The sequence below is a fragment of the Hemitrygon akajei genome, chromosome 21 (assembly GCF_048418815.1).
Source record: "Hemitrygon akajei chromosome 21, sHemAka1.3, whole genome shotgun sequence".
Lineage (NCBI taxonomy): Eukaryota > Metazoa > Chordata > Chondrichthyes > Myliobatiformes > Dasyatidae > Hemitrygon > Hemitrygon akajei.
In genome coordinates this window covers 51,787,467-51,811,431 of record NC_133144.1, presented here as the reverse complement: position 1 = coordinate 51,811,431, position 23,965 = coordinate 51,787,467, and the positions used below count along the sequence as shown (strand labels likewise).

General features: G+C 44.1%; 1 protein-coding gene across 5 annotated transcripts in view; it reads left to right on the top strand.

Moving 5' to 3' along the window:
- The window catches only part of LOC140714303 (ras-GEF domain-containing family member 1A-like), a 299,728-nt gene that overhangs the window by 245,403 nt on the left and 30,360 nt on the right, over nt 1-23,965 (top strand). Inside the window, exon 1 of one of the 5 annotated variants that reach the window (XM_073025407.1) lies at nt 20,354-20,572. The exons of the other annotated variants lie outside the window; for them this stretch is intronic. Within the exon in view, the coding sequence (XP_072881508.1) occupies nt 20,567-20,572 (6 nt within the window). The 5' untranslated portion in view covers nt 20,354-20,566. Of the gene's footprint in view, nt 1-20,353; nt 20,573-23,965 lie in introns of those variants that run through there. 5 annotated transcript variants of the gene reach the window in all.

The following is a 23,965-nucleotide window of genomic DNA, read 5'->3' as shown; positions in this document are numbered from 1 at the left end:
TTGGATGGTAGTAATGAGAAGGCATGTAATGGGTGGTGGGGGTCTTTAATGATGGATGCTGCCATATTTTAATTGGCTAATTGTGATTTGTTAGTGATTACTGAACTTAAAGTGATTTTGGTATTGCTGCTAAGACAAAACTTAGACATCTACACAGCACGATCCCATGAAGTCAGTTCATTTTTATTATGCCAGTCGCAGTGTTGTTGAGGAGGGATTATTCTCCAAGACGTTGGAAGAACTTCTTGTCTTCTCTCAACTTCCCTTATGCTTATTGTAAAATATTAGCTTTCTTTGTCACGTGCATCAAAACATACAGTGAAATATGTTATTTGCGTCAACAACCAACATTGTCCGAGGACACACTGGGGCAGCCCACAAGTGTCACCACACCATGACTCACTAACCCACATGACTTTTTGGAACGTGGGAGGAAACCAGAGCACCTGTTGTAAACCCACACGGTCAAAGGGAAAATGTGCGAACTCTTTACAGACAGCGGCAGGAATTGGACCAGGGTCGCTGGCGCCGTAAAGCGTTACGCCAACCTCTACGCTTCCTCAGGCCCTCAGATGCCTTATTTCCACTCTGGTTTTGTGGGCTCTGAGGTAGGTGCTACTGAGGCCAGTGTTGGCTGCGGCACGGATGGGGCAGCTGCTAGGGGAATGGGTGGGGTGTATAGTTTGGGAGGTTCGTCACTCTTTATGTAGTTTCTGCTAGGCCTCTGGGTGCTCCTTATGCATGGGCTGGCAGCTTCTGGTATCATTCCAAATGTCCTTTCTCATGGACCAGAGAGCCCCATGAGTCAGTGGGGATTTTGTACTCGAGCAAGGCTCTCTGTATCAAAGAACCGCTTGAGTTAAGTGGCACCAGTCGGGTACAGCATGATCCAAGCCTTGTCCATTGTGTGTGGTGTACACACTGGCTGTGCTGTTCCTCTCATTGTCATTCATTAGATTTACAACGCCGTGGGTCTACTGAGCGTTGACCACACATCCTCGTGTTAGTACAGCGCGCTCTGCAAAACAAAAACAAGATGCCTTCGGAGAGCGCCGGGGGGCTGAGCAGGAAGCTGAGTTAAAGTTAAGTGAGGCATGGATGCCGTGTCGCAGGAAGTGCAGCGCAGGGGATTGCGGTGTTGTTATGAGTAAGAGTTCTGCTCAGATTGGTGGAGAGAAGAGAGGGGGGATCCAGACTGTTATGGGGCTGGGGGGGGGGGGGGGACACGCTAGAGATGAGAATGAAGGAGGTGATGCGATGGGGGTGTGGCCAACTTTGTGTTTGAAGGTGGAAAGGTTTTTACAGCATGAAGCGTTGACTTGGCTGCCTCTAGAAAAATAATGTGAAGGACAGAAAATGCACTTAAAATGCTTGACACATTTAAAATGTGTGACGTTGAGAAAGCCGAGATGAGTCGTTTCAAAGCAGCAATTATGGGTGATTATTAAAAGGCAGTCAAGCCTCAGTTAAAACATTGTATTAACTCTGCAGTGACATTGCTGCTTTGTGTAAATAGCTGGATAACAAGGATTCCGATGCTTCTGCGCAGTGACATTGCTGTGTTCCATCTATAATTATTCATTGCGGTTATTCAGCAACTCCCCACAAACCTGGATACTCTACCAAAGTTCAAGTCCAAAGTTCAAAGTAAATTTATTATCAAAGTACATGTATGTCACCATACACTACCCTGAGATTCATTTTCTTGCAGGCATTCACAGTGGAACAGGAGTACAGCAGAATAAATGAAAAACTACGCGCAAAGACTGACTCACGTCGGGAAAGATAACTGCAACGATTGCATTGGAACCTCACTCCTTGTAAATCCCTCTCCAGTTAACACAGCACCCTGACTTAGGACAAAGGACAGTACTCGTACACTACAGTACAGACCCATCAGCTCACAATGTTCCGCCAATTTTTTTTATTTTAGAGTTGCAATGTGGTATAGGCAGTTCTGACCATTTGAACCACGCCACCAGCAGCCCACTGACTTAACCCGAACCTAATCACAGGACAACTTACAATGACCACCAGAGCACCTGGAAGAAATCCATGCATTTCATGGAGAGGACATACAAGCTCCTTACAGAGAACGCCAGGATTTAACACCGAACTCTCACACTCCACGCTGTAATAGCATCACACTAACTGTTCACTACCGTGGCGCCAAATTAACCCTTCCCTCACACATAGCCTTCCAATTGTCTTTCATCTATGTGCCTATGTAAGAGTTACTTAAATGTCCCAAATGCATTTGCCTCTACCACCACCCCTGGCAGGGCATTCCATGCACCCACCACTCTGTGTAAAAAAAAAACTACCTCTGACGTCTCCCCTACACTTTCCTCCAATCAGCTTAAAATTCTGCCCCTGGTATTAGCCATTTCTGCCCTGTGAGAAAGCCCCTGGCTGTCCACTCTATCTATGCCTTTACCATTGTATGCACCTCTGTCAAATCAATCCAAAGAGAAAAGCCCTTTCTTGCTCAGCCTCTTCTGATAATACATGATCTCTAAATAAGGTCCCGTGGAGATATGCTGCTGGTGCTTCATAATTACTGAGCCTGTACTGTGACGCTGCCACTCAACAACACCTTTGGACCTACCTTTATCACAACCTGCTTCTGCTCGAGTAGATAGCTCGCCACCATTTTCTCAATCCAGCAAGTGCAGTAAATGCCAGCCTTCCCACGTATAAAAGAAATTGTAAGTGGTAAGGTAGTTTGCAGAAGGGGCTCCACTTAAAGATTCAAGATTCAAGATTGTTTAATGTCATTTTCTGTGCACAAGTGTAAAGGAGAACAAAATAATTATTACTCCAGATCTGATGCAGTGCCAAACAAAACAATAAGATACCAATAGTTGATAAGAATTAGCTTAGAAATAGTTAACAATAAAAACACAATAATAAAAAAAACACTCTATAGCTTATATACATAGATTGACTGTATGTCCATAAAGTAACGCTAGGCACAGGAGTGTCTGTGCGTAAGGTGACTCTGATAGGAAATGATAAACTAATGGTGGTTGGGTTCTGGAAGGGTGGGTTAGTGGGTGGAGGTGTTGATCAGCCTTACTGCTTGGGGAAAGTAACTGTTTTAGAGTCTGGTCCCGGTGTGGATGCTACGTAGCCTCCTCCCTTATGGGAGGGGACGAACAGTTCATGAGCAGGGTGGGTGGGATCCTTCATGGTTACTGGCCTTTTCCTGGCACTTTCCTCTATATATGTCCTTGTGGTGGGTGGGCATTGGGCAGTTTGACTCCCCATTGTAGAGCCTTCCTGTCCGCCGCAGTGCAGTTTCCTTTCCGTGCAGTGTTGCAGAATGTTAGGATGCTCTTTACTGCGCATCTGTAGAAGGACATAAATATAGATGTGTATAGCCCACTGCAGCAGTATTGTGTCAGGCCAGCACCAATGCAGTGGTCTGCAGGAGCAACATTGTAGCAGAGAGCTGTGTGAGAACAGCACCAATTTGGTGATGGATTGCAGAAGTGGTACCATTTGTGCTAATGCAGCAGTGTACAACAGAAATGGCACCAATGCAGCATAGCGTTACGTGGGAGATGCGCCAGTGCTGCAGTGTACCGTGGAGGCAGTCAACAGAAGTAGTATCGCTGAAGCACACCACTGCGTCACAGCACATGCAGAAGCAGCACCAGTGCAGCAAGGTAACCTACAGCAGTGGCGCTGTGACAGCATGGTGCAATACAGAGGTAGCAGCAATGCAACGCAATACTCAGCTGGAATTGCTCTGATTCTGTACACCAGTCTGCAGAAGATGAACCGATAGTGCAAGGTGTTTCAGATTGTCACCTATGATGCATAGATAATCTGCATAAGAGGTGTCAATGCAGCATAAAACGATGGCGGCAGAATTGTGTCCCACCTTTAGCCGTGCAGCTGGGATGTGCAAACACGTGTGGGCACATCAGAGGTCTCCTTATTAGCCCGGCAATAAGACGGTGGAGACTTGAAGGGCTTGGGGATGGCATACAACACTTGTAGAAAGTACGAAGATAGGAGACTAATACAACAGCTCCAGCACAGGTATAAACACCCAAATCACCTCCTTTGCTGAATTGTTTAATGAGACCCTGATCTCCAGGATGTGGAAGTCTTGGAACAGGAACAATAGCTGATTGACTCCACTGTGACGTTACAAAGGGGTGTGGCCTTGTGATTTCGTGCTCTCTTGTAATTGTAGCCCTTTTCACAACACCCATTTTAATCCATCCCCATTGCTCAGTGTGACCTCATCTAACAAAGCCCTGAGCTCTGGAATTTCCACCCTAAGCTTCACTGCGTGCCTTAAGGTACTTACCTCTTGGACGTCACTTAATATCACTTTGCATCAAATTTCACCTGGTTTGATCGTCCCTCCTCTGAGGGTCCTGGGACATTTTGATATTTTGGAGACGTTATATGAATGCAAGCACTTGTTATTGTTGATGAAGAATGCTGGACACAATCACCCTCTATCCCAGCCAATCTTCTGCAGGCAGTGAGTGGGAATGACATCTCACACACTGGAGAAGGGGTCAACTCCGGAACAAAGAAAACCACTGTAGGTCTGAGTGGGCTTCTATTTTTAAATCCTTTCAGTTAGACCAGATAGACCTGTTCCTGATCAGGTCTGTCCTACCTCACTGTGATAATTCCACACGATGCTCTGCATAGTGTGTTTTTTTGCCATTACGCGTTGTTTATGAGGTTAACAATGAAGACGCAGGAACCAATGAGCCAGAACAGCACTTGGCAAACACACACGGAAGTGGGCAGGTTGCCAGATCTCAACAATAGCATCGTAACTGCCAAAATGTTTATCACATTCTTTTGCATAACTTCAGAAGATCAGTAAGGAGGCCAGGCATAGGAAGAAACCAATGTAACACGAAGAATCGCTCTATAGTGCACAGTACTCTGCCACTGATATCCCACTACTCCTGATAGTGTAAGGGACCACTCCCCCCCATAGAGAGACACTGATGTCACAGTGTTGGCTCATGAAGGCCGAGGCACAGCCCCTCATACAGTGCACTAATCTCACACCGTTTGGCATTGGTATTGGCTTATTGCTGTCACAAGTGCCGAGATACAGTGAAAAGCTTGCCTTGCGTCCTGTTTATACATCACAATGCTGCGCTTTGAGCTACATTAGGGTAAAACAATAATAAAACGTGGCAGCTGCAGAGAAAGGGCAACGCAAGTAAACAATAAGGTGCAGAATCGTAGTGAGTCAGATTGCGAGGTCAGGAGTTCACTTTATTGCACTGGGGCAGCGCAGGTGAACTATACAGGCAAGCCAATTCTGAATCCACACGCAATGCTGGAGGAACTCAGCAGGCCGGGCAGCATCTATAGAAGAGAGTACAGTCGACGTTTCGGGCCGAGACCCTTCAGCAGGATATTTCGGCAGTCCTGAAGAAGGGTCCTGGCTTGAATCGTGGACTGTACTCTTTTCCATAGATGCTGCCTGGCCTGCTGGGTTCCTCCAGCATTTTGTGTGTGTCACTTGGAATTCCAGCGTCTGCAGATTTTCTCTTGTTTGTGTCTGAATCCGCACAGTGGAGTTCCCCTGAATCCCATGCATCCTGATGTTCTGAATGAGCCTACTGTGGGGAACCTTATCAAATGCTTTACTCAAATCCATGTACACCAGGCACCAGTTCCATTCTGTATACCAGCACCAATTATTTGAAACACATCTGAGTGTTAACATATTGAACGACCTATCCTGGGCCCTGTTCATCGACGTTAGTCATCATCATTATGTGCCATGGGTGATTTTGGTCTTCAATCTGTCATGACCATGGGTGTTCTTGGCAATTTCTTGTACTGAAGTGGTTTGCCATTGCTGCCTTCTGGACAGTGTCTTGACAAGACGGGTGACCCCAGCTATTATCAATACTCTTCAGGAATTCTCTGCGTAGCATCAGTGGTCACATAACCAGCATTTGTCATAGGACCATCCACCACCTGCTCCCAGGGCTTCACGTGACCCTGATCAGGGAGCTATGTGGGTGCTACACCTTGCCCAAGGGTGACCTGTGGGCTAGCAGAGGGAGGGAGCACATTACACCTCCTTTGGTAGAGACGCATCTCCACCCCGCCACCCAGTAGTTTTGGTGTTGATTCATTATTGTCACATGTAGCGAGATACAATGAGAAGTTTGTCTTGCATTCTGTTTATATGGATCAAATCATTACACAGTGCTTTGAATAAGGTGAACCAATATCAATGCAGGAAAAAAGCCTAAAGGCTACCAAAAAAGTTCAGTATCTGTAAGCAATAAAGTGCAAGATCATAACAAGGTAGATTGTGAGGCCAGGAGTCCATCTTACTCTACGTGAGGTCCACTCAAGAGACTGAAGCTGTCCTTCAGCCTGGTGGTAGGTGTTTTCTGGCTTTTGTATCATCCCTACACCAATCTGAGTGTTTGTTAAACATCCCTAATGTACCTGCCTCTATCTTAACCAAACTTCTTGCCATCTAATTTTAAATCTCTGCGCCTTTGTATCAAAGCAGTCTTACAAATTCCCTGGACTTGTTGAACAACTGAAAGCTCTTACACTGGAATTGCTATATAACTGAAAATTCCTATAGAACCATTGTTACGGCGAATCTTGTTGGACTACATTAGAGCACGCACACCTTTACAAACCGCGTTAATTGCACAATGCCAGAAATTTGGTCAAAGCTAGCTTCCCAGTGCTTCTTTGGAAAAGTTTGATTGTCTCTTCCTGCTTCTGGGTGTTCCCTGGCTGGTCTGCAGATCCCATCGAGCAGGAGGTACATTATCCACCTTCTGCTGAAGGGTTGTAGAAGATGGGCTAACCCTCTAATATCTCACTCAGCATTCGCCAGTGTCATAACTAGCCTGTGCTTTCTTCTGCGGCTCCAAGGGATGTTCCCACCTGTTTTACTTTCTCGCCTCTTTTGTCAATTTGTTGACAGCTGCTCATTTATCATTATTCCACTGACTTCATCTGCCTGTCTTGTATTGGTGGGTCACGGTTAAAATTGTATCAAGGTACAGGCTCAGAACCTCTGCTTAGTATTAGCGACATGAGAAAGAGTTCAGTCTGGAGGAGGTGGCGTGTGACGTTGGCATCCTGTTGATTTGATTGATGTTTGCCGGCTGCTGTTGGAATAAAATTACTGAATTAGCCACGCACCACGTGTCTAAGTGTTTGAATTGTGCTAATTCTGAATAACACTGTTGAACCACTGAGCAGATTGTTGATCTGTCAGCATCTAGTGGGGAAGGTCAGGCCATGGGCTTGATACGAATGCTCCACATATAATTTCTTCGCAGGGGAGCTGGTGTCCAAGGTTTAACTATTCGATCACCAGAGGCCAGTTGACTGGACCACAGGGCGCCTGCAAACAGCGGAGAGTGTCGGGTATCTATTCTCCTACGTGTTTGTTCTTTTAGTTGTTCATTTACGGGATGGAACTATAACGGGCTATGGCTGTATTAATTGCCCCTACATGTTTAACCCTGCTCTGAGGATACAGTTAAAGATAATCTGCAGAATGGCTCTGTATGCGAGTGAAAGGAGGCAGATTTCCTTAATGGAGAACATTAGCGTACCAGATGATTTTAACAACAATCTCCTAAACTCATGGTTACCGTAACTGAGACGAGCTTTATGTTGAATTCTTTATTTAATTACTTGAATTTAAATTCCCCAGCTGCTGTCGTGCGATTTGAACTTAAGTTTCATGGTCAAAACATTGACAGTTAATCCAGTAATCTAACCCCTGTTACTCCTTCTCACTATCCTGTGTGCGCGTGTGTGTGTCTGTGTCTGTGCATGTATGTGTATGTTCATTATGCTTCTGCATGTCATAGGTCATATACCATAAAATCAGGCTCCCTGGCCCATCATTATCATGATGATCTTTTTGCCCATCTACATTACTCGCATTTCCCCTATCAGGGCTGTATCATTTCATGTCTTGTCTAATTAAGTGTCTAAAAGCCTTTTAAACATTGTGATGGTATTTGACTTCACCATCTCTTCTTGCAGTGAATTCCAGATATCAACTACTCTTTGCGTTAAAAAAAAGATCCCCTAGATCTCCTTCAGAACTGCTTTCTCTCTTCGATCCATTGTCACCTGGTACCCCAGCTGTGGGAAAAGTATTTTGACTATCTGCTATGTCTATGTCAGGCCTGCACAGGCAGGCACCTCCCAGTCTCCACCCAACTTACAGGAGTCACCTACCACTCATTTCCAACTCATCACCTGCAGCCTATTTAAACCCAGCTCTCATCCATAGTCCTTTGTTCACCCATTGAACCAGGCAGCCTCAACCAGTTGCTCCTAGCCTTCAGTTGCCTTGTTGCCTTGTCCTGTTAAGTATCTGTTCCCTCTTTTTTTGTGACCTGTTATTTTGCAGTTTATTATTAAAATGATCACCCACCGCTAAAGTGTCTCTGCTGCTCTGTGTTTTGGGGCAAGCCTCCTCTACATTTCCTGGCAATCTGATTTCGTCTACATGCCTCTCATAGTCTTCATAGAAGTACATGTTGTACTTCTGTCAGATCACTCACAACCTTATTCACTTCAGGGAAAACAAGTCCAGCTTAACTGTTCTGGCTGAAAAATCACACAGACATTTAAGAATAAAAGAAAAGCTGCAGTTTCTGGAAATCCTAGCAGCAGACACAAAATTCTGGAGGAACTCAGCCGGCTAGGCAGCATCTATTTTGGGCCAAGATTCTTCTCCAGACCTGCCATACTTTTTTCCAAAGATGCTGCCCGGCCTGCTGAGTTCCTCCAGCATTTTGGGTGTGTTGTAGACATTTAAGAGATGCTTAGATGGGCACATGAATGAAAGAAAAATGAGAGGTTCTGAGCTATTCAGGAGAAGAGGTTTACATTGATCGTGAAGTAGGTTAAAAGGGTCGGCACAACATTGTGGGCCAAAGGGCCTATACTGTACTGTACTTTTCCCTGTTCAAACTCCTTCCATTACTGATGTCCTCCAATCCAGGCAGCATTCAATCAAATCTTCTCTATCCTCTGTCCAGTGCCTGTGTGTGTGTGTCCACTTGGTTGGTTGGTTGGTTGTGTGCGTGCACACGTGCATGTATTTGATCATCTGTGTGTGCCAGTCTCTATTCAGTTGTCTCCGTCTACATAGTGAGCATGCATATGTGCACAGTTACATTTCATAACCTGCCTTGAAAAACCTCCTTGTCATACCACATTTCTGTGTGTGGATTTCACAATGCTGATCTAAGAGGAATGCTAACACTTTGTCTGAAAATACTTACTGAGGAATTTGCTTATTGCACAATGAACAATGAAATTATCTGGATCTGAAATGCATTTTGCAAGGAAAATATTGTGTTTGTTTAGCAAATCAGCAAGTTGTTTTCCTGATCATGTCTCAAAGCACTCTGAAAGCTTGTGAGTGTTGTGTATCAAAGCATTTTGCACAAAATAAGGTCCAAAAAAATTAAACTCTTTCTTACTGAGAAACACACACAAAATGTTGGAGAAACTCAACAAGTCAGACAGCATCTATGTAGAGGAATAAACAGTTGATGATTTGTACCGAGACCCTTCATCAGGCCTTACTAAAGTATTGAAAATATCTTGCCTTTCCTGACAATGCAGGTATTCAGTATAATTTGCCTCATTTGTACACATGTGAAGGGCAGCTTACTAGTATGCTTTCAAAGATTAAAGGTGACCTTTGTTGGTCGCATGTACAGTACATGGAAACATTGAGTGAAATACATTGTTTGCGGCAATACCCAACACAGTGTGAGGATGTGCTGGGGGCAGCCTACAGGATTCACCACGCTTCCAGCTCCAACATAGCATTCCCACAAATAACTAACCCAATTCGTATGTCTTTGGAATGTGGGAGGAAACCAGAGCACCCAGAGAAACCCATGTGCAATGTACAAGTTCCTCACAGACAGCAGCGGAACTGAACCCTGATCTTCTAACCATAGTAACCAAGATGTCTTCAAGGAGTGGCATTTAGAGATGCAGAGTCCATTATTAAGCTTCCCCACCACCCAGAAAATGCCGTCTTCTCATTGTTCCCATCAGGAAGGAGGTACAGAAGCCTGAAGGCACACATTCAATGATTCAGGAACAGCTTCTTCCCCAATTTCTAAATGGACATTAAACCCACGAACACTACCTCACTTTTTATTATTTCTGTTTTTGCACTACTATTATTAATTTAACTATTTAATATGCATATATATGCTTACTGTAATTCATTTATTTTTTCTATATTTATCATATATTATGTTGCACTGCTGCCGCTAAGTTTACAAATTTCAAGCCATGTCCGGTGATATTATACCTGATTCTGATTATAACTCGAACATCTTTAGACTGTGGGAGGAAACCAGAGCACCCAAAGGAAACGCGCAGTCACGGAGAGAACCCCTTACAGATAGTGGCAGAAACTGAACTCTGATCACCGGCGCTGTGCTATGTGTAGTACGTTTGGGCACTGTACAAACTGAAAAATGCTCTTCTGACCTACGCGACATCAACCACAAACTTCCTAAATCTGTGCACTACTTTAAGGGCATTTCCCCAGAAAAAGTCCAAGCCTTTCTCTTCTGTACAGTCTGATTGTGTTGCACATACTCCATTTTTAGTATCATTTCTCCTAAATAACTTTGCATTTCGTCCCAATGAAGAAAACCCTCCAGCATTAAGTGTCATCTTCTTCCCTGTACTTTAATACTTCCTCATTTTCTCTGCCAGGACAAATACCTCCCACATTTACCACCAGTGTGGTCTCTGATGCCCCTTCCCCCATTTCCCTGCATCAACATGAATGATACCCAGATCTGATCACTGAGGACCCCTCTTTATGTTTTGACATTGCTGAAGGAACCATCTCCCTCTGTACCCTGACTCAGCTGGCTGTTCCCATATTTAAGAGCTCTGCACTTTGATCTTTTAATCGCCTGTGCGTTACTGTGTCAGAGGTCATGGCTGGTGTCCAAGCAGATTAAACCTATTCGAGTCCCTCACCGCTAATGTCAGCTGGCAATGTTATATCATCAAAGTACTAAAAGAGGCTCACGGAGTGACGTCTTCCACCTGTGTGGCTGTGTTGGCAGCTCTCCTCTATCTCCGTGACCCTTGATGCTACTCTGTTCTTTCTTGAGTTTCCAAGTGTCAAAGTCCCACATCATCTCCCCTCTAACTTATTCAGAGCGTATATCACATAACTGAGCAAGCCCAAAGCATTAAGAAGGCATCAGGGAGGCCGTAGACTTGAAATCCCAGGTTGTCCATATTTCTGGTTTGAAGTCAGGTGCACCGTTGATAAATTGTCAACCGTTATTGACTCAAGAGATTCTGCAGCTGCTGGAAATGTTGAGCAACACACATAAAATGCTGGAGGAACTCAGCAAGTCAGGCAGCGTCTATGGCTGGAATTAAACAGATGACATTTCAAATCAAAGCCCTTCATCAGGACTGGAAAGGAGAGGGGCAGAGGACAGAATAAGAACACAGGAGATACTGGGAATCTGGAGAAACACGCAGAAAATGCTCGAGGAACTCAGTAGTTCAGGCAGCATCTGTGGAAATGAATAAACAGTCAATGTTTCAGTCTGAGACCCTCCATCAGGATTGGAAAGGAAGGGGGACGATGCCAGAATAAGAAGGTGAGGAGAAGGGAAGGAGGTGATCGATGAAACAAGATGGAAGGGGGATGAAGTAAGAAGCTGTGAGGTGATACATAGAAAAGGCAAAAGGGTAGAGAAGAAGGAATCCTATAGGAGAGGACAGTGGAGCATGGGAGAAAGCGAAGGAGAAGGGGCACCAGGAGGATTTGAGGGGCAGGTGAGGAGAAGAGAGGAGGTAAAAGTGGGCCAGAGTGGGGAATTGAAGGGGAGGGAAAAAATTACAGTAAGTTGAAGAAATCGATGTTCATGCCATCATGTTGGAGGCTTCCCAGATAGAATGTGAGGTGTTGCTCCTCCATCCTGAGAGCCGCCTCATTGTGGTAGAGAAGGAGGCTGTGGACTGTCATGTCAGAATGGAGATAAGAATTGAAATAGTTGACCAGCAGAGAATTCCACTTTTCGTGGTTGGAGTGGAGATGCTCCACAAAGAGGACCTCCAGTCTTTCTCAGGTCTCACTAATGTAGAGGAGATTGCATTTGGAGCACTGGATACATCAGATGACCTGAACAGATTTGCAGGTGACATATTGGCTTAACTTAAGGATTGCTGGAGCCCTGAATGGAGGTAGGGAAGAAGTGAATGGGAAGGTGTAGCACTTCCGCTTGCAGGGATAAGTGCCAGGAGGGAGATTAGTGGGGAGGGACGAATGGATAAGGGTATTATGGAGGGAGCGATCCCTATGGACAGTGGGAAGAGATAAAGATGTGTTTAGTCAGAAATAAGAAGGTGGGAGGAGGGGGTAAATTACTAGCTGGCAGGAGCTTGACCCAAAATGTCTATAGTTTATTTCCCGCGATAGATGCTGCCTGACTTGCTGAGTTCTTCAGCATTTTGTGGGTGTTGTCAACCATTAGTTCCTCGATTTTCTTTGCCTCCAATTTTGTTTCATCTTCTTCAATGACTTCCTTGTTTCACCTTTTCCTCTCTCTTCAGCTGAACTTTCATGTTCAGTATTTCTCTGAAGACGCCCTTCAAAGAGTGACCGATTTCACAGGCCCCTTCTTCGCGCTGAAATTCAGTTTGAACCAGTTGAACTCTGTCAATGTCCCAATCTCCGAGCTGCCACTCTGTGGTAACTTCTGCATTCATTGGTGTGAATTCCTCATTTCTTTTAATCTCCTTAACGCCTTTTTTGAAGATGTTTCTCAGATTGATTTGGAAGCCTTTACAAAAGGGAATTATTTAGAGTATTTTCTGGTTTTACATCATCATGCCTCTTCAACCACAATAATCCAGAAGTCCATTGTTTCCTTTGACATCTGCTTTTTATAGAAAATTGTTACTTTCTATTTTTATACTTATCGAGATCCCAGCCTCTTTTTCTCCCTTTTATCTTTCCTGTTTAACTATATTTGTATTAAGGGATTTACAGGGATGAATTTCCAACTGTACCATTATATGTCAGTCCATTATCCCAAGTCTATCTTTATTCCATTATGGCTGGTTTGAACAGACCGTTCGGCCCAGTTTGTCCATTCTAACCAAGTTGCCTATCTGAGCTAGTATATATTTTACTGCATTTTACCCAGTTCCTCTAACCCTCTATATCCCTGTTCCTATCCAAATGTCTTTTAAATGTTAGAGTTGTCTCTACCACTTCCGCTGGTAGCTCTCTACTTATACCCATCACCCCCAGTCTGAAAAAGTTGACCCTCAGGTCTCCTTTAAACTTGCCCCTCTCACCTTAAAACCATGCCCTACGTTTTTAGACTCCCCTACAGTGGGAAAATAAGAGCACAACCATCCACCTTATCTATACCTCTCATAATTTTACAAATCACTGTAAGGTCACCCTTCAGCCTCCTATACTCCCGGGAAATCAGTTCCGGCCTATCCAGTCTCTCCTAACTCAAGCCTTCCAGTCACAGGGAGAGCACATAAACTCCACACCAACAGCATCAGGGGTCAGGATTGAACTGGGGTCATGAGTTCTGAGGCCGTGGACAGGGAGCAGTTCTATGCAAATTCAGCCCATGAAACACTAACCTTAACCTCCTATTTCACTGCATATCCTTGCACATGTCTTGGGTTAGCCTGTTTATATAAGATCTTCCTCATTAATCCCCCTCCAACCCACTCACAATCCCTTCCCCAGCCTGAAACCCACTTCAGGTGTATCGCACATTTCCGAGCTCAGCTGTCAGCAGTCTCGCTTTTCGGGGTTGAAAGTTGTTGTTCTAGCATGAATAACTTCACTCACCTCAACTCTAAACTGATTCCACAATCCGCAGTTTACTTCCAAGGACTCTACAGCGAACGCTCTCGGTATTGTTTATTTATTTATTTATTTGATTGATTGATTGATTGGTTGATTATTTTTGTATTTGCACAGATTGCCTTCTTTTGCAAATTTGTTGCTTGTCAGTCTTTGTGTGTAGTTTATCATAGATGCTATTGTATTTCTACTGTGAATGCCCAGAAGAAAATGAATCTCAGGGTAGTGTATGGTGACGTAAATGTACTTTGATAATAAATTTATTTTGAATATTGATTGAGTCCCCCTCCAGAGGGTTGGTGACAAAAAGTAGTGCACTACGAGGGGAGGGGAGGGCAGCTTTGCCAGTGGTGCCATGGCTAACCCACAGCCTTCTCAGATGGAAGTAAATCACAAATAATAGATTGTTTACTATTTGTGGGACTGTCCTGTGTGCTAATGGGTCACTGTGTTTCTTGTACAACTACACTTCAGAAGCACTTCATTAGTTGTTAAGTCCTCAGGGTCTGAGGTTAGATGTGGGCTTCGGTAAACCTGGGGTGCTTCCACCGAGACACCAAAAATTCATGAAGGGTGCCATAAGAATGTAAGTGCTTCATTAGATTCAATTACACAAAATAAACGTTGAATAAAAAAAAAACTTGGAGGTTTTCCTACAAGTTTGGTTTTGTAATGAAGTTTGGGAGAAGATGGCATCTCCTCTCTCCAAATCCGAGGAAGGTTTGTGAGTGGGGGAATTGCAGGCGTCTAAAGGATCTCCATTGAGGCCAAGGATGGTGCAGAGAGAGGAGACTGGAGATGGGGGTCAGTGGAAAGGGGGCCACATCCTAGTGCATCAGTGCATTGTGCATGGTGGCATGTCTTGACTTGGTGGCCAGGAAATAAATATTGTTGCTGTTTTCAAGGTGTTTTGAAGCACAGATTATTATAATTCCAAGTTTGAGAGTAGCAGACACTGCCCACGGCAAAAATACCTAGCATCTATATATGGACTGAATGCCAGTTCCATGATGCTTTTACTTGCAAATGTGACTGGAACATAAAATCAATAACTTCTGATGAAAGAGCCAAATGTCAGGAGTAACGTGTCAGCCACATGAGACACAAAAGGCTTGGTGTTATATAATTTTGCATGAAGAGGTAAATTATGCTCAGTTAAGGCACCATCACTAAATTGCTGGTACCTTCCACAGGTGTTATAAGAACAACAACCTTAAATATCAAGGATATTTCCTTATATCCTTATATGTTTTGGAAGAGCAGTCTATAAGGCTGTTGAGATCCTGGGGGAGGAAAGGTATGTTATGGGTTGGTGCTGGTGATGGTAGTGGAGGAAAGACAAGTGTGATACACTTTCAATTCTAATCCAAGCAGGTCGGGTATATGTCTTGTACAGGGACCACACAGGAGACTCTCTCCAAGTGCTCAGAAACTCTCTGTTGCCCAGTTTCCTTCCTTGCTACCAGCAGATTCATGGACCCTGCCCCATATTTTTCCCCACCTAGCTTCAAGTCTTCATAAATCCTAGGAAGAAAGGGGCAAGGAGAAATGGCAGAGGGTGATTAAGGACAGCAAAGTAGTGTGACGCTGTTACACTGCCAGCGACCTGGGTTCAATTCTGGCATTGTCTGTACAGAATTTGTATGTTCTCCTTGTATCCTCATGGGTTTCTTCTGGGTTCTCCAGTTTCCTCTCACATTTCAAAGACATATGAGTTAGTAGGTTAATTATTCGGATGTGTAATTAGGTGACAAGGGGCTCATTGGGCCAGAAGGACCTGTTACTGTGCTGTATCTCTAAATTACTTACTGCAAAGTCCTCCATCTTCATTGCTGTTTCCGTAACAATTTTTTTTTTTTGACCAGTCTGCTCAGGGTTGTTAGCCTGAAATGAACCCCGCTGAACCTGGAGGACCAGTGGTCTGCTCTTAGTCTGGCCTCTACCCTTTGACCTGACTTAACAAGAATCAAAGCACAAGGCCCTGACTCCAGCCAATATCGCTGTCCGGGTCATTGAGGCACGCAAGCCTCCAAACCCTACGACAAGGTTGTGGTCCTATTGGAGGTGTATCTCTAAATAAATAAATGGCACCAGCCCAGTTTATAGAACAATACAGCACAGAAACGGGTTCTTCAGTCTGTTTATTTTATTCCTACCTACTCCCAGACTCTAATCATTGTCCACACACCGGGGGGGGGGGGGGGGCAACTTACAGCCATCAGTTAACCAACTTAATCTTTATGGTATGTGGGAGACAACTGAAGCACCAAGGAAATCCCTGCTGTCACAGAGAGAGCATGCAGACTCCACACAGTCAGCACTAGGCGTCAGGATTGTACCCTCGTTGTTGGAGCTGTGAGACAGTAGCTCTATTGACTTTGCTTCCTTGCCACCCATAGTGCAGCAACCCCACACCAGCTCGCTGACTGACAGCTTTGAGTGGACCCCGTCCATCAGCCTGGGTGGGAGGAAAACGGGATATCATCTGTTGTCACTCTTTGAACAACCAGGTTGCTTTTTCATGGATTGTAGCACTCCTTGATCTTCAGCTCAACTTAAATCTCTGAGGAATATTCACAATTCCACAGCGTTAGGAGATACGAGTTTACCTCTGTAAAGTAAGAAGCTGATGTAAATAGAAACACTAAGCGGCTTAAGGTCATTAGGCAAGGGTAATGATGTGCAGGGTTCATTAATCTCATCAGAAGAGGACATCACACGTTAAATGCTGAGAGGCTGTTTGGACAGCTGGATTGTTTTTGGTTGACGAGGTTGGCCACTTAGATTGGGATGAGGAAAAAAATGCCCTCACTCAGGAGGCTGTGATTTGTCGAAAGGTTCTACCCCAGAGGGTCAAGGATGGGCAGGGGATTGGAGGGATTTGGAAATCAGGTGGGGAAGCGGACTAGCCTTGATGTAATTGCAGGGTGGAGCAAGTCCACAGGGCTTAATTAGTAACTGCTCCTCATATTTCTCATGTTTTTATGGTTGTTTTTAAGTTCAGATGGTTTGTGCTCTGGTTTAATACAATTTCTACATAAATTGTTCCAAGAAGTTATAATGTCAAAGGCTGGGTGTTGCTGGATAGGACTGGGTTATTATTAATGTTGTCCATCAGCTGTTAACATTTAACAGTCATTACACTCTGAAGTATACAGAGCATTATGGCGGTGCAGTGTGGAGGAGAATTCGCCCGTCTTCAATTAAACACCATTCACAAAATTAGCCACATTTGCAAGCGACACTGCTATCCAACCGTTGATATCTGAATCATGCGGGCTACCACTTTCTCCCTCAGCCCAGGGCAGGAGTTGTGTTATCAGCACTGCCCCCCTTCTCAGAAGGGCAGTCCAACCACACTCTCAGTTTCAGGCACTAAGGGGAAGAAATAAATATTATAAAACAAGCACTTTATTCAGTTTCGTTTTCTCCAGTTTGGTTCTTCCCAGCACACAGGTGGCTGACCCTTCAATGAGGGTGCCTCAAAGCTTAGAGAGCACATTTATTTTTCATTATTGAATTTACATAATAGAAGATTAATTGGGCTAATCCAATAACACGTCATACCCAATTAGACTAATAGTTTTACTTGCCCAAGTTCAGTAAAGCAGTCACTTCCTGTTATGCAGGAGAATTAGCTGATTTTTACATGTAGATGGGAGTTAATGAAGGCAGTTTGTACATTTGGTATTCCTGATAAGCGAATTATGATAGCCTTTAACTTTCATTACTGCCTGTCAGGTTGGCTCTGTGTCACTTCAAGTCTAGACCAGAAACGTGAGTGCACAGAAAGGTGCAGTACGCAGGGTGAAGTGCACTGCCAAATTTGCCGTCTGCTGCGTCATACAGAACCCTAGGATAGGACAGCACAGAAGGAGGCCATTTGGCCCATCATGCAAATCCTAGCTCCTGGTCTGACTGCTCATTTTCGGCATGGCACGGCAGTGTAGCAATCAGCACATTGCTTTATAGCAACCAGTTGTAAGGTCATGGTTCGATTCCCACCGCTGTCTCTGAAGAGTTCTGCCCGTGACTATGTGGTCTCCTTCAGATTCTCTGGTTCCCTTCCACATTCCAAAGATGTACTGGTTAGGATTAGTTGTGGGAATGCTATGGTGGCACTGGAAGTGTGGCAACACTTGCGGGCTGCCAGCGCAATCCTCACTAATTTGATTTGACACATACAACGTATTAAGTTATAAAGTTCAGTGGACTTGTGATAAGTAAAGCTAATCTTTCATCTTTAACTTGATATATAATTTATTTTTTGCATGACACCTTTCTTGCAAATGACTGCTGGAATCTGAAGTAGAAGTGTAGACTGTTGGAGAGTCTACTTAGGTAGTCATGTTGTACCACAAGATTCAACAAAGTACGAATGAGATAAATAAAGTGGGATTTCTATTAGCTGGTGGTTAGAATCACGGCACTAGAGAAGAAATTCAACCCACTCTCTATCAGGTCTTGTTAAGGGATAGGGGCTGGCAGAGTGTTGACTTGGATTCCTAAATCAGTGTGGGAGTGTACACATCATCCCAAAGGGGCAGATGGAACTTTTAGACTAAATCCTAATCTGAAAATTTAACATTGCTTTATAGAAACATAGAACATTGAACCCTACAGCACAGTACAGGTCCTTCAGCCCACAATGTCATGCCAACCTTCACTCTAACCCAGTGGTTCCCAACCTTTTTTTGGCCATGCCCCACCTAATCACCTCTAAAATCCTGATGCCCCCTGTGGTGATATATAATTCTTATTATTCAAAAAGTGAACTCCTATTCACCTGGAGGAAGCCTAAAAGACCATTAACTCGGTTTAAACAAGCTTCCAAAGAACATGGCATTCATGAAAGAGAAAAATAAAAGAACCAAAGGACTGTTAAAGTTCTGAGGAAGAAATTACTAAGAAATTGTAAAAAAAAAGAACATTAAGTGATATTAAAATAATAATAATAAATAAATAAAACAATGTCGATTCGTTTCTACAGCATACAAAGACAGATACACCGTTTAAAAGAGATGATGCAATGTACACACCTTCACACCACCAAGAACCGAAAGCTACTGCAAAAAGCAGCATTGGCGCGACCTCGTACGAGTTTCTTAGCGTTTGGACTTGTTCATTCGTTCCTTCCTACATCAGTCAATTCATTAATTTAATTATGAAAGCCATTTGATGGTTGTAATGATGGTGATACACTATATATACAGTACATACGCAATTACACATGTACATACACACAAGTATTTTTATGTATGCATACTTTATATACACATATGTATTAACTCGCACACACTCATACTCACACAGACTAGAAAAAATTCACTGTTAATAACTCATTCTCGAATTGCCCGCCTTAAAAATCAAATTACCCCCCACGTTGGGAACCACTGCTCTAACCCTTCTCTCCTACATAGCCCTCCATCTTTCTAAGAGCTTTCTATCTATGTGCTTATCTAAGAGTTTCTTAAATGTCCCTAACATATCAGCCTCTATCATCACCCCAGGCGGGATGTTTCGTACACTGACTACTCTCTGTGTAAAAACACAGATGATCCTTCTATACTCCAATCACCTTAAAATTCTGCCCCTTGTATTAGGCATAAAATCTAGTCAACAAATTCATGAGGACAATTTATAAACTCCTGAACCTCAGTTTTCAAAAGTTCAAAGTAAATTTATTATCAAAGTACATGTATGTCACCATATACAGCACTGAGACTCATATTCATGCAAGCATACACAGTAAATCCAATACCCTATTGTGTGTATGAGTGATTAAATGATGGGAATACATTGGGTGCCAACATACAGAGCCACGCATTAAGAATCCTTTGGTTAACTATTTCATGGAGAGTAACATGTTGTGGGGGAGGGAGCAGTGTTTACAGTTGGGAAGTGCTTCTCCAGGTGTGTGGGATGAAGAATACAGAAGAAAGATGTGGTAAATTAGTCAATAACAACAGCAACTTTCATTTATACAACAGCTTTAACAGAGGAAAGCATTTCTCGATCGGAGTCAATTAAGTAGTAATATTTTGAAATACTGAGGCAAAGAAGCAACAGAACAGAGAGGGTCAAAAGCTTGGCGAAGACAGGGGATACAATAAATGCCTTAAGAGAGAAAAGGGTGGCAGAGAAAGTTTGGGAGGGAATCAGAGTGTTTGACAACACGAGTTGGAGTTGGGGGAAATTTCCAATGTTTTTCATTGAAGCTTCAAAAAAAGAGAAACATTACAGTTTTGATCAACAGTGAGTCAAATGCCTGCCTACGCTTATTGTAAATGGGGGAATTTTGAGATTGTCCCTATCGTGGGTGTTCTGTTATTCTGGCTGCCGCTTGCTATCTAGGAGGTGCTATAGAACATGATCTTTTTCAAACACTGAAGTGCAGTCTCAAACCTGTTGGGTTGGTTACTTCGCAAAGGAGGCAGTAGAGGGGGAGTAAAAGTGGGAGGGGCCGAAGTCTTATTTACAAAGTCTGAGACTATCTCACACACAGTCAGTACGAGCAGAGAGAGAGAGGCAGGGTAACCCCACCGGGAATTTTTGTTTGGGGAAGTTAATTTCACTTCATCTGTGGCTGCCGGAGCAAAGCGTGTTCAGTGTCTTACTGAGCCACAACGGAGAGAGAAGACAAACCTGTTACTGCGGAGGATGAGGGTAAGGATTCGTTTTCTTTCGCTTCATGTTTGAGTACTAGCGTTAAGTCTTTCAAATGTTCTTTTCGGTGTTCAAACTTCTTATAAACAGAATCTAACCCATATACTCCTCAGCGTTAACGTCTGTGTCTCTGGTACACACCGTGATCTCTCGTTTGGTTAATGTGTACTCTGTTCCTTTGTACCAGTTCCTATATGTATACAGTAAACACTAAGCATTCCGATCTGGAGCTGTGTGCTCAGTATGTGTGTACAGATAGGGCAGGGTCTGTTGCCCTTTCCATTTGTTTTAACATAAAGAATAAAAATTAGGCAGGTTGTGAAACAGGTGCATTAACTAAAGACTCCATGACAGCCAAAGCTCCAAGATTAACTACTTCTGTGTGTTGGTCGCTGGGAGAAAGGGGACTAGTTTGTACTTTACATCTGTTAGCACCGGTATAAACACTCGGTAGATGTGGATGGGTTTTCCCCGCCTTCTCCTCCGTACAGTCTCTTGTTTGTCCCCGTTCCAAACCCCCTATACATGTGAAAAGATCGCTCCGAGAGTGACTGCAAAACTGAGAAAAATCATCACAGTAAAGGCACCTGATCCGGCCTAATAATCCATTGCGATGGCGGGGGAGCACGGCACTGTCAGAGGTGTAACCTTTCTAATGAGACGTTAATCCGAGGCCCTTTCAGATGGACGTGAACGATCCAGTGGCAGAATTTTCAGAAGAGTGCGGCATCTTTGTTGCTGTTGCTGGTCAGTACTTAGTCCTGGAAAACAAAATAAAGTAACTGGCTCCTTAATATAGTTACTGCATTGGGGATCTTGCTGTACATCATAGGCTCTGCCGCTTAGCTACGGAGCTGATACAGGCCGCCCAAAGAGCAGAACTGTTAATTCTCCCGCTCTGTTTAACTCATTGATTGCTGGACTGGCGTCCGATGTGTTTAGTTCCCAGTTCCTTTCAGCGCCGATAATGGGGTAAAGGCTTTAGATTACTGTCCAGCATCAGCCAGCTTCACTCACTGTTTACAGTCGCTCCGTCAGCTGACTGGCTGGTTCCTGGAATGTAGTGGGCATGTTTGGATATATTCAGTACGAAACTGTGAACTGATCCCCTCGGATGGAACTCCGGGTCGAGAAGAAGACTTGCGTTTAAGTTGTGCTGGCTCAGTCTTGGTCTAGCTCAAAACCCTTTCCTTCCAGTGAGGGGATTGTGATTGCCGTTGTGATGTGGCGAACGTGGCTAATAGCACAGCAAGATCCCATGGACGCAAGTGTAGTCATGAGCAGTTCGTGCGTGTTCTCACTTTGGTTTGATTCAAGTTTATTTGTGTATGGATATGAGCCGGAACAACAGGGAAACCTGTACCTCATTCAAATAGTGTCACAGGATAACCGAGGTTCCACAATGCAATATTGCATTGCACTGCTGTCAGTCTAAATCGGGGGTTCCCAACCTTATTTATGCCATGGACCCCCTGCCATTAACCGTGAGGTTTGGGAACCCCTGATCTAAATGCTGTGCTGCTGTCCCAGGTGGAGCCGAATCTCACAATTTGATGCTATTATTTAATCGTGTTAATAGTCTTTGGTAGATAGGTTGGACTGTTGATCTTACAGTCCATCTAGTCATGAATTTGCACTTTATCGTTTACCTGCACTGCACTTTCTGTGTAGACTTTACACTTTATTCTGCATTGTGGCACTGTGTGATGATCTGTACGAACAGTGTGTAAAACAACCTTTTCACTGTATCTCGGTCCATGTGACAATAACAAAGCGATACCAGTTGCAAAGAAGCGAGCTGGTGGTCAATTATACCTGATCCCAGACACCGGCACGTGACCCCCTCAACCCGCGAACGCTCCCCGCTCGACACACCGTACGCAACTCGGGTTACAGCGCCCCATGTTCACAAGTTGTTTTCAACAAAGGGTTATGGCACGCCAGGTGCTGCGCCGTGCCATTTTTTTTCTGGAGCAGGCTGCGTACGCCGGGAGCATGTACGTGTAATCTTTCTCCAGCCACCTCCTGGCTTTGCCAAGACGAAGTGAGATAGTTGTGTATTTTTAACTTGCTGCATTCACAAGATGTTTGACGAGCTGTGAGCAATGTTCTGGAATGTGAATGAAGCAGTCTTTCTTCCTGTATTGTTCAATAGAGGATTGAACAGTAATCCGGCTATTTTTCTTTTTATTTGCCCACCAGTTTTTCCACCACGACTGGGAGAAGGTCAATGCCGTGGCATGACACTGGTCGTCATTGTGCATCTCTGTCAACTGCCACACAGTTCCAGCCCTCCCTGTCCTTCCTTCACTAGCTATTCTGACTTCAGTCAAGTGGCCGTGACTTAATTTTATTCCAACAATTAAATGTTGAAATGAAAGTTCACCAGTACTTTGCACGTTCTTCCTGTGACTGCATGGGTTTCCTCCAGGTGTTCTTGCCTTCTCCCAAATCCCAAAGACATCCAGGTCAATAGGTTAATTAGTCGCTGTAAGTTAGCCAGCTCAATACGGAAGAATCAGGGGAAGTTGGTGGGCAGGTGAGAGAGAACAGATCTCAGGGTGAAATGGGATTGCTCTGAGAGCTGGTCTAAATCTGACGGGCCAAATGGCTTTGTTCAGTGTGGATGTATGATTAGGGCCGATGGGAGAGTCTGTCTGCAGTCCACTTGGTTTAAGCTCTACTGGAGAGCTTTGGCTGATGGTTTACACCTACCTACAATGGAACAACAAAACCTCGCCTGACTTGGACAAGGAGGCTGGTGAAGGTTGTGTTCCATAAACATGTTTGTACAATAACAATCTGCAGTTTTATCTCCAGGCTTCTGTGTTCAGTGCACACTGGCTGTACATTGGAATTGGAATAGTCACTTCTTGTTGGGTCCTGATAAAACCAGATAGTCAACAATTAAAATCAGATATGGAGCAGTTGATTATACTGTGGAAACAGAGAGGGGAATAGGTTCTAAATTGAATTTTTGCTGGATCATGTCTTGCTTGAGATATCACTCAGTTTGCAGCCCCTAAGAGAGGTGTCCTGTTGGACATCTGGACTGAAGGCCATTAGTGCTCAGAAGGTGCTGTCCATTTAATCCCACCCGTTTCTTGTTACCCACTAAGATCTTTCCATTTTAAGGGATATAACCAGCCATACGGTTTGCGAGGGTTTGCTCTCATGTTTACTGGCGTAGTATTGTCTCAACTGCTCTGTCAGATACCTGGATGTCAGTCAGGAAACAAAGTCTTCTTTCACCCACAGGTGGGTGCCCCAGTTGGGCAGCAAGCTTTATGTCCAGAGGGTTGCAGATGCCATTGTTAATTGGGAAGTGGCCTATTTCTTTAAAAATGTTGAAGGACTTTCTTTTTCACTTTTTTTTCAGCACTGGGCTGTGGA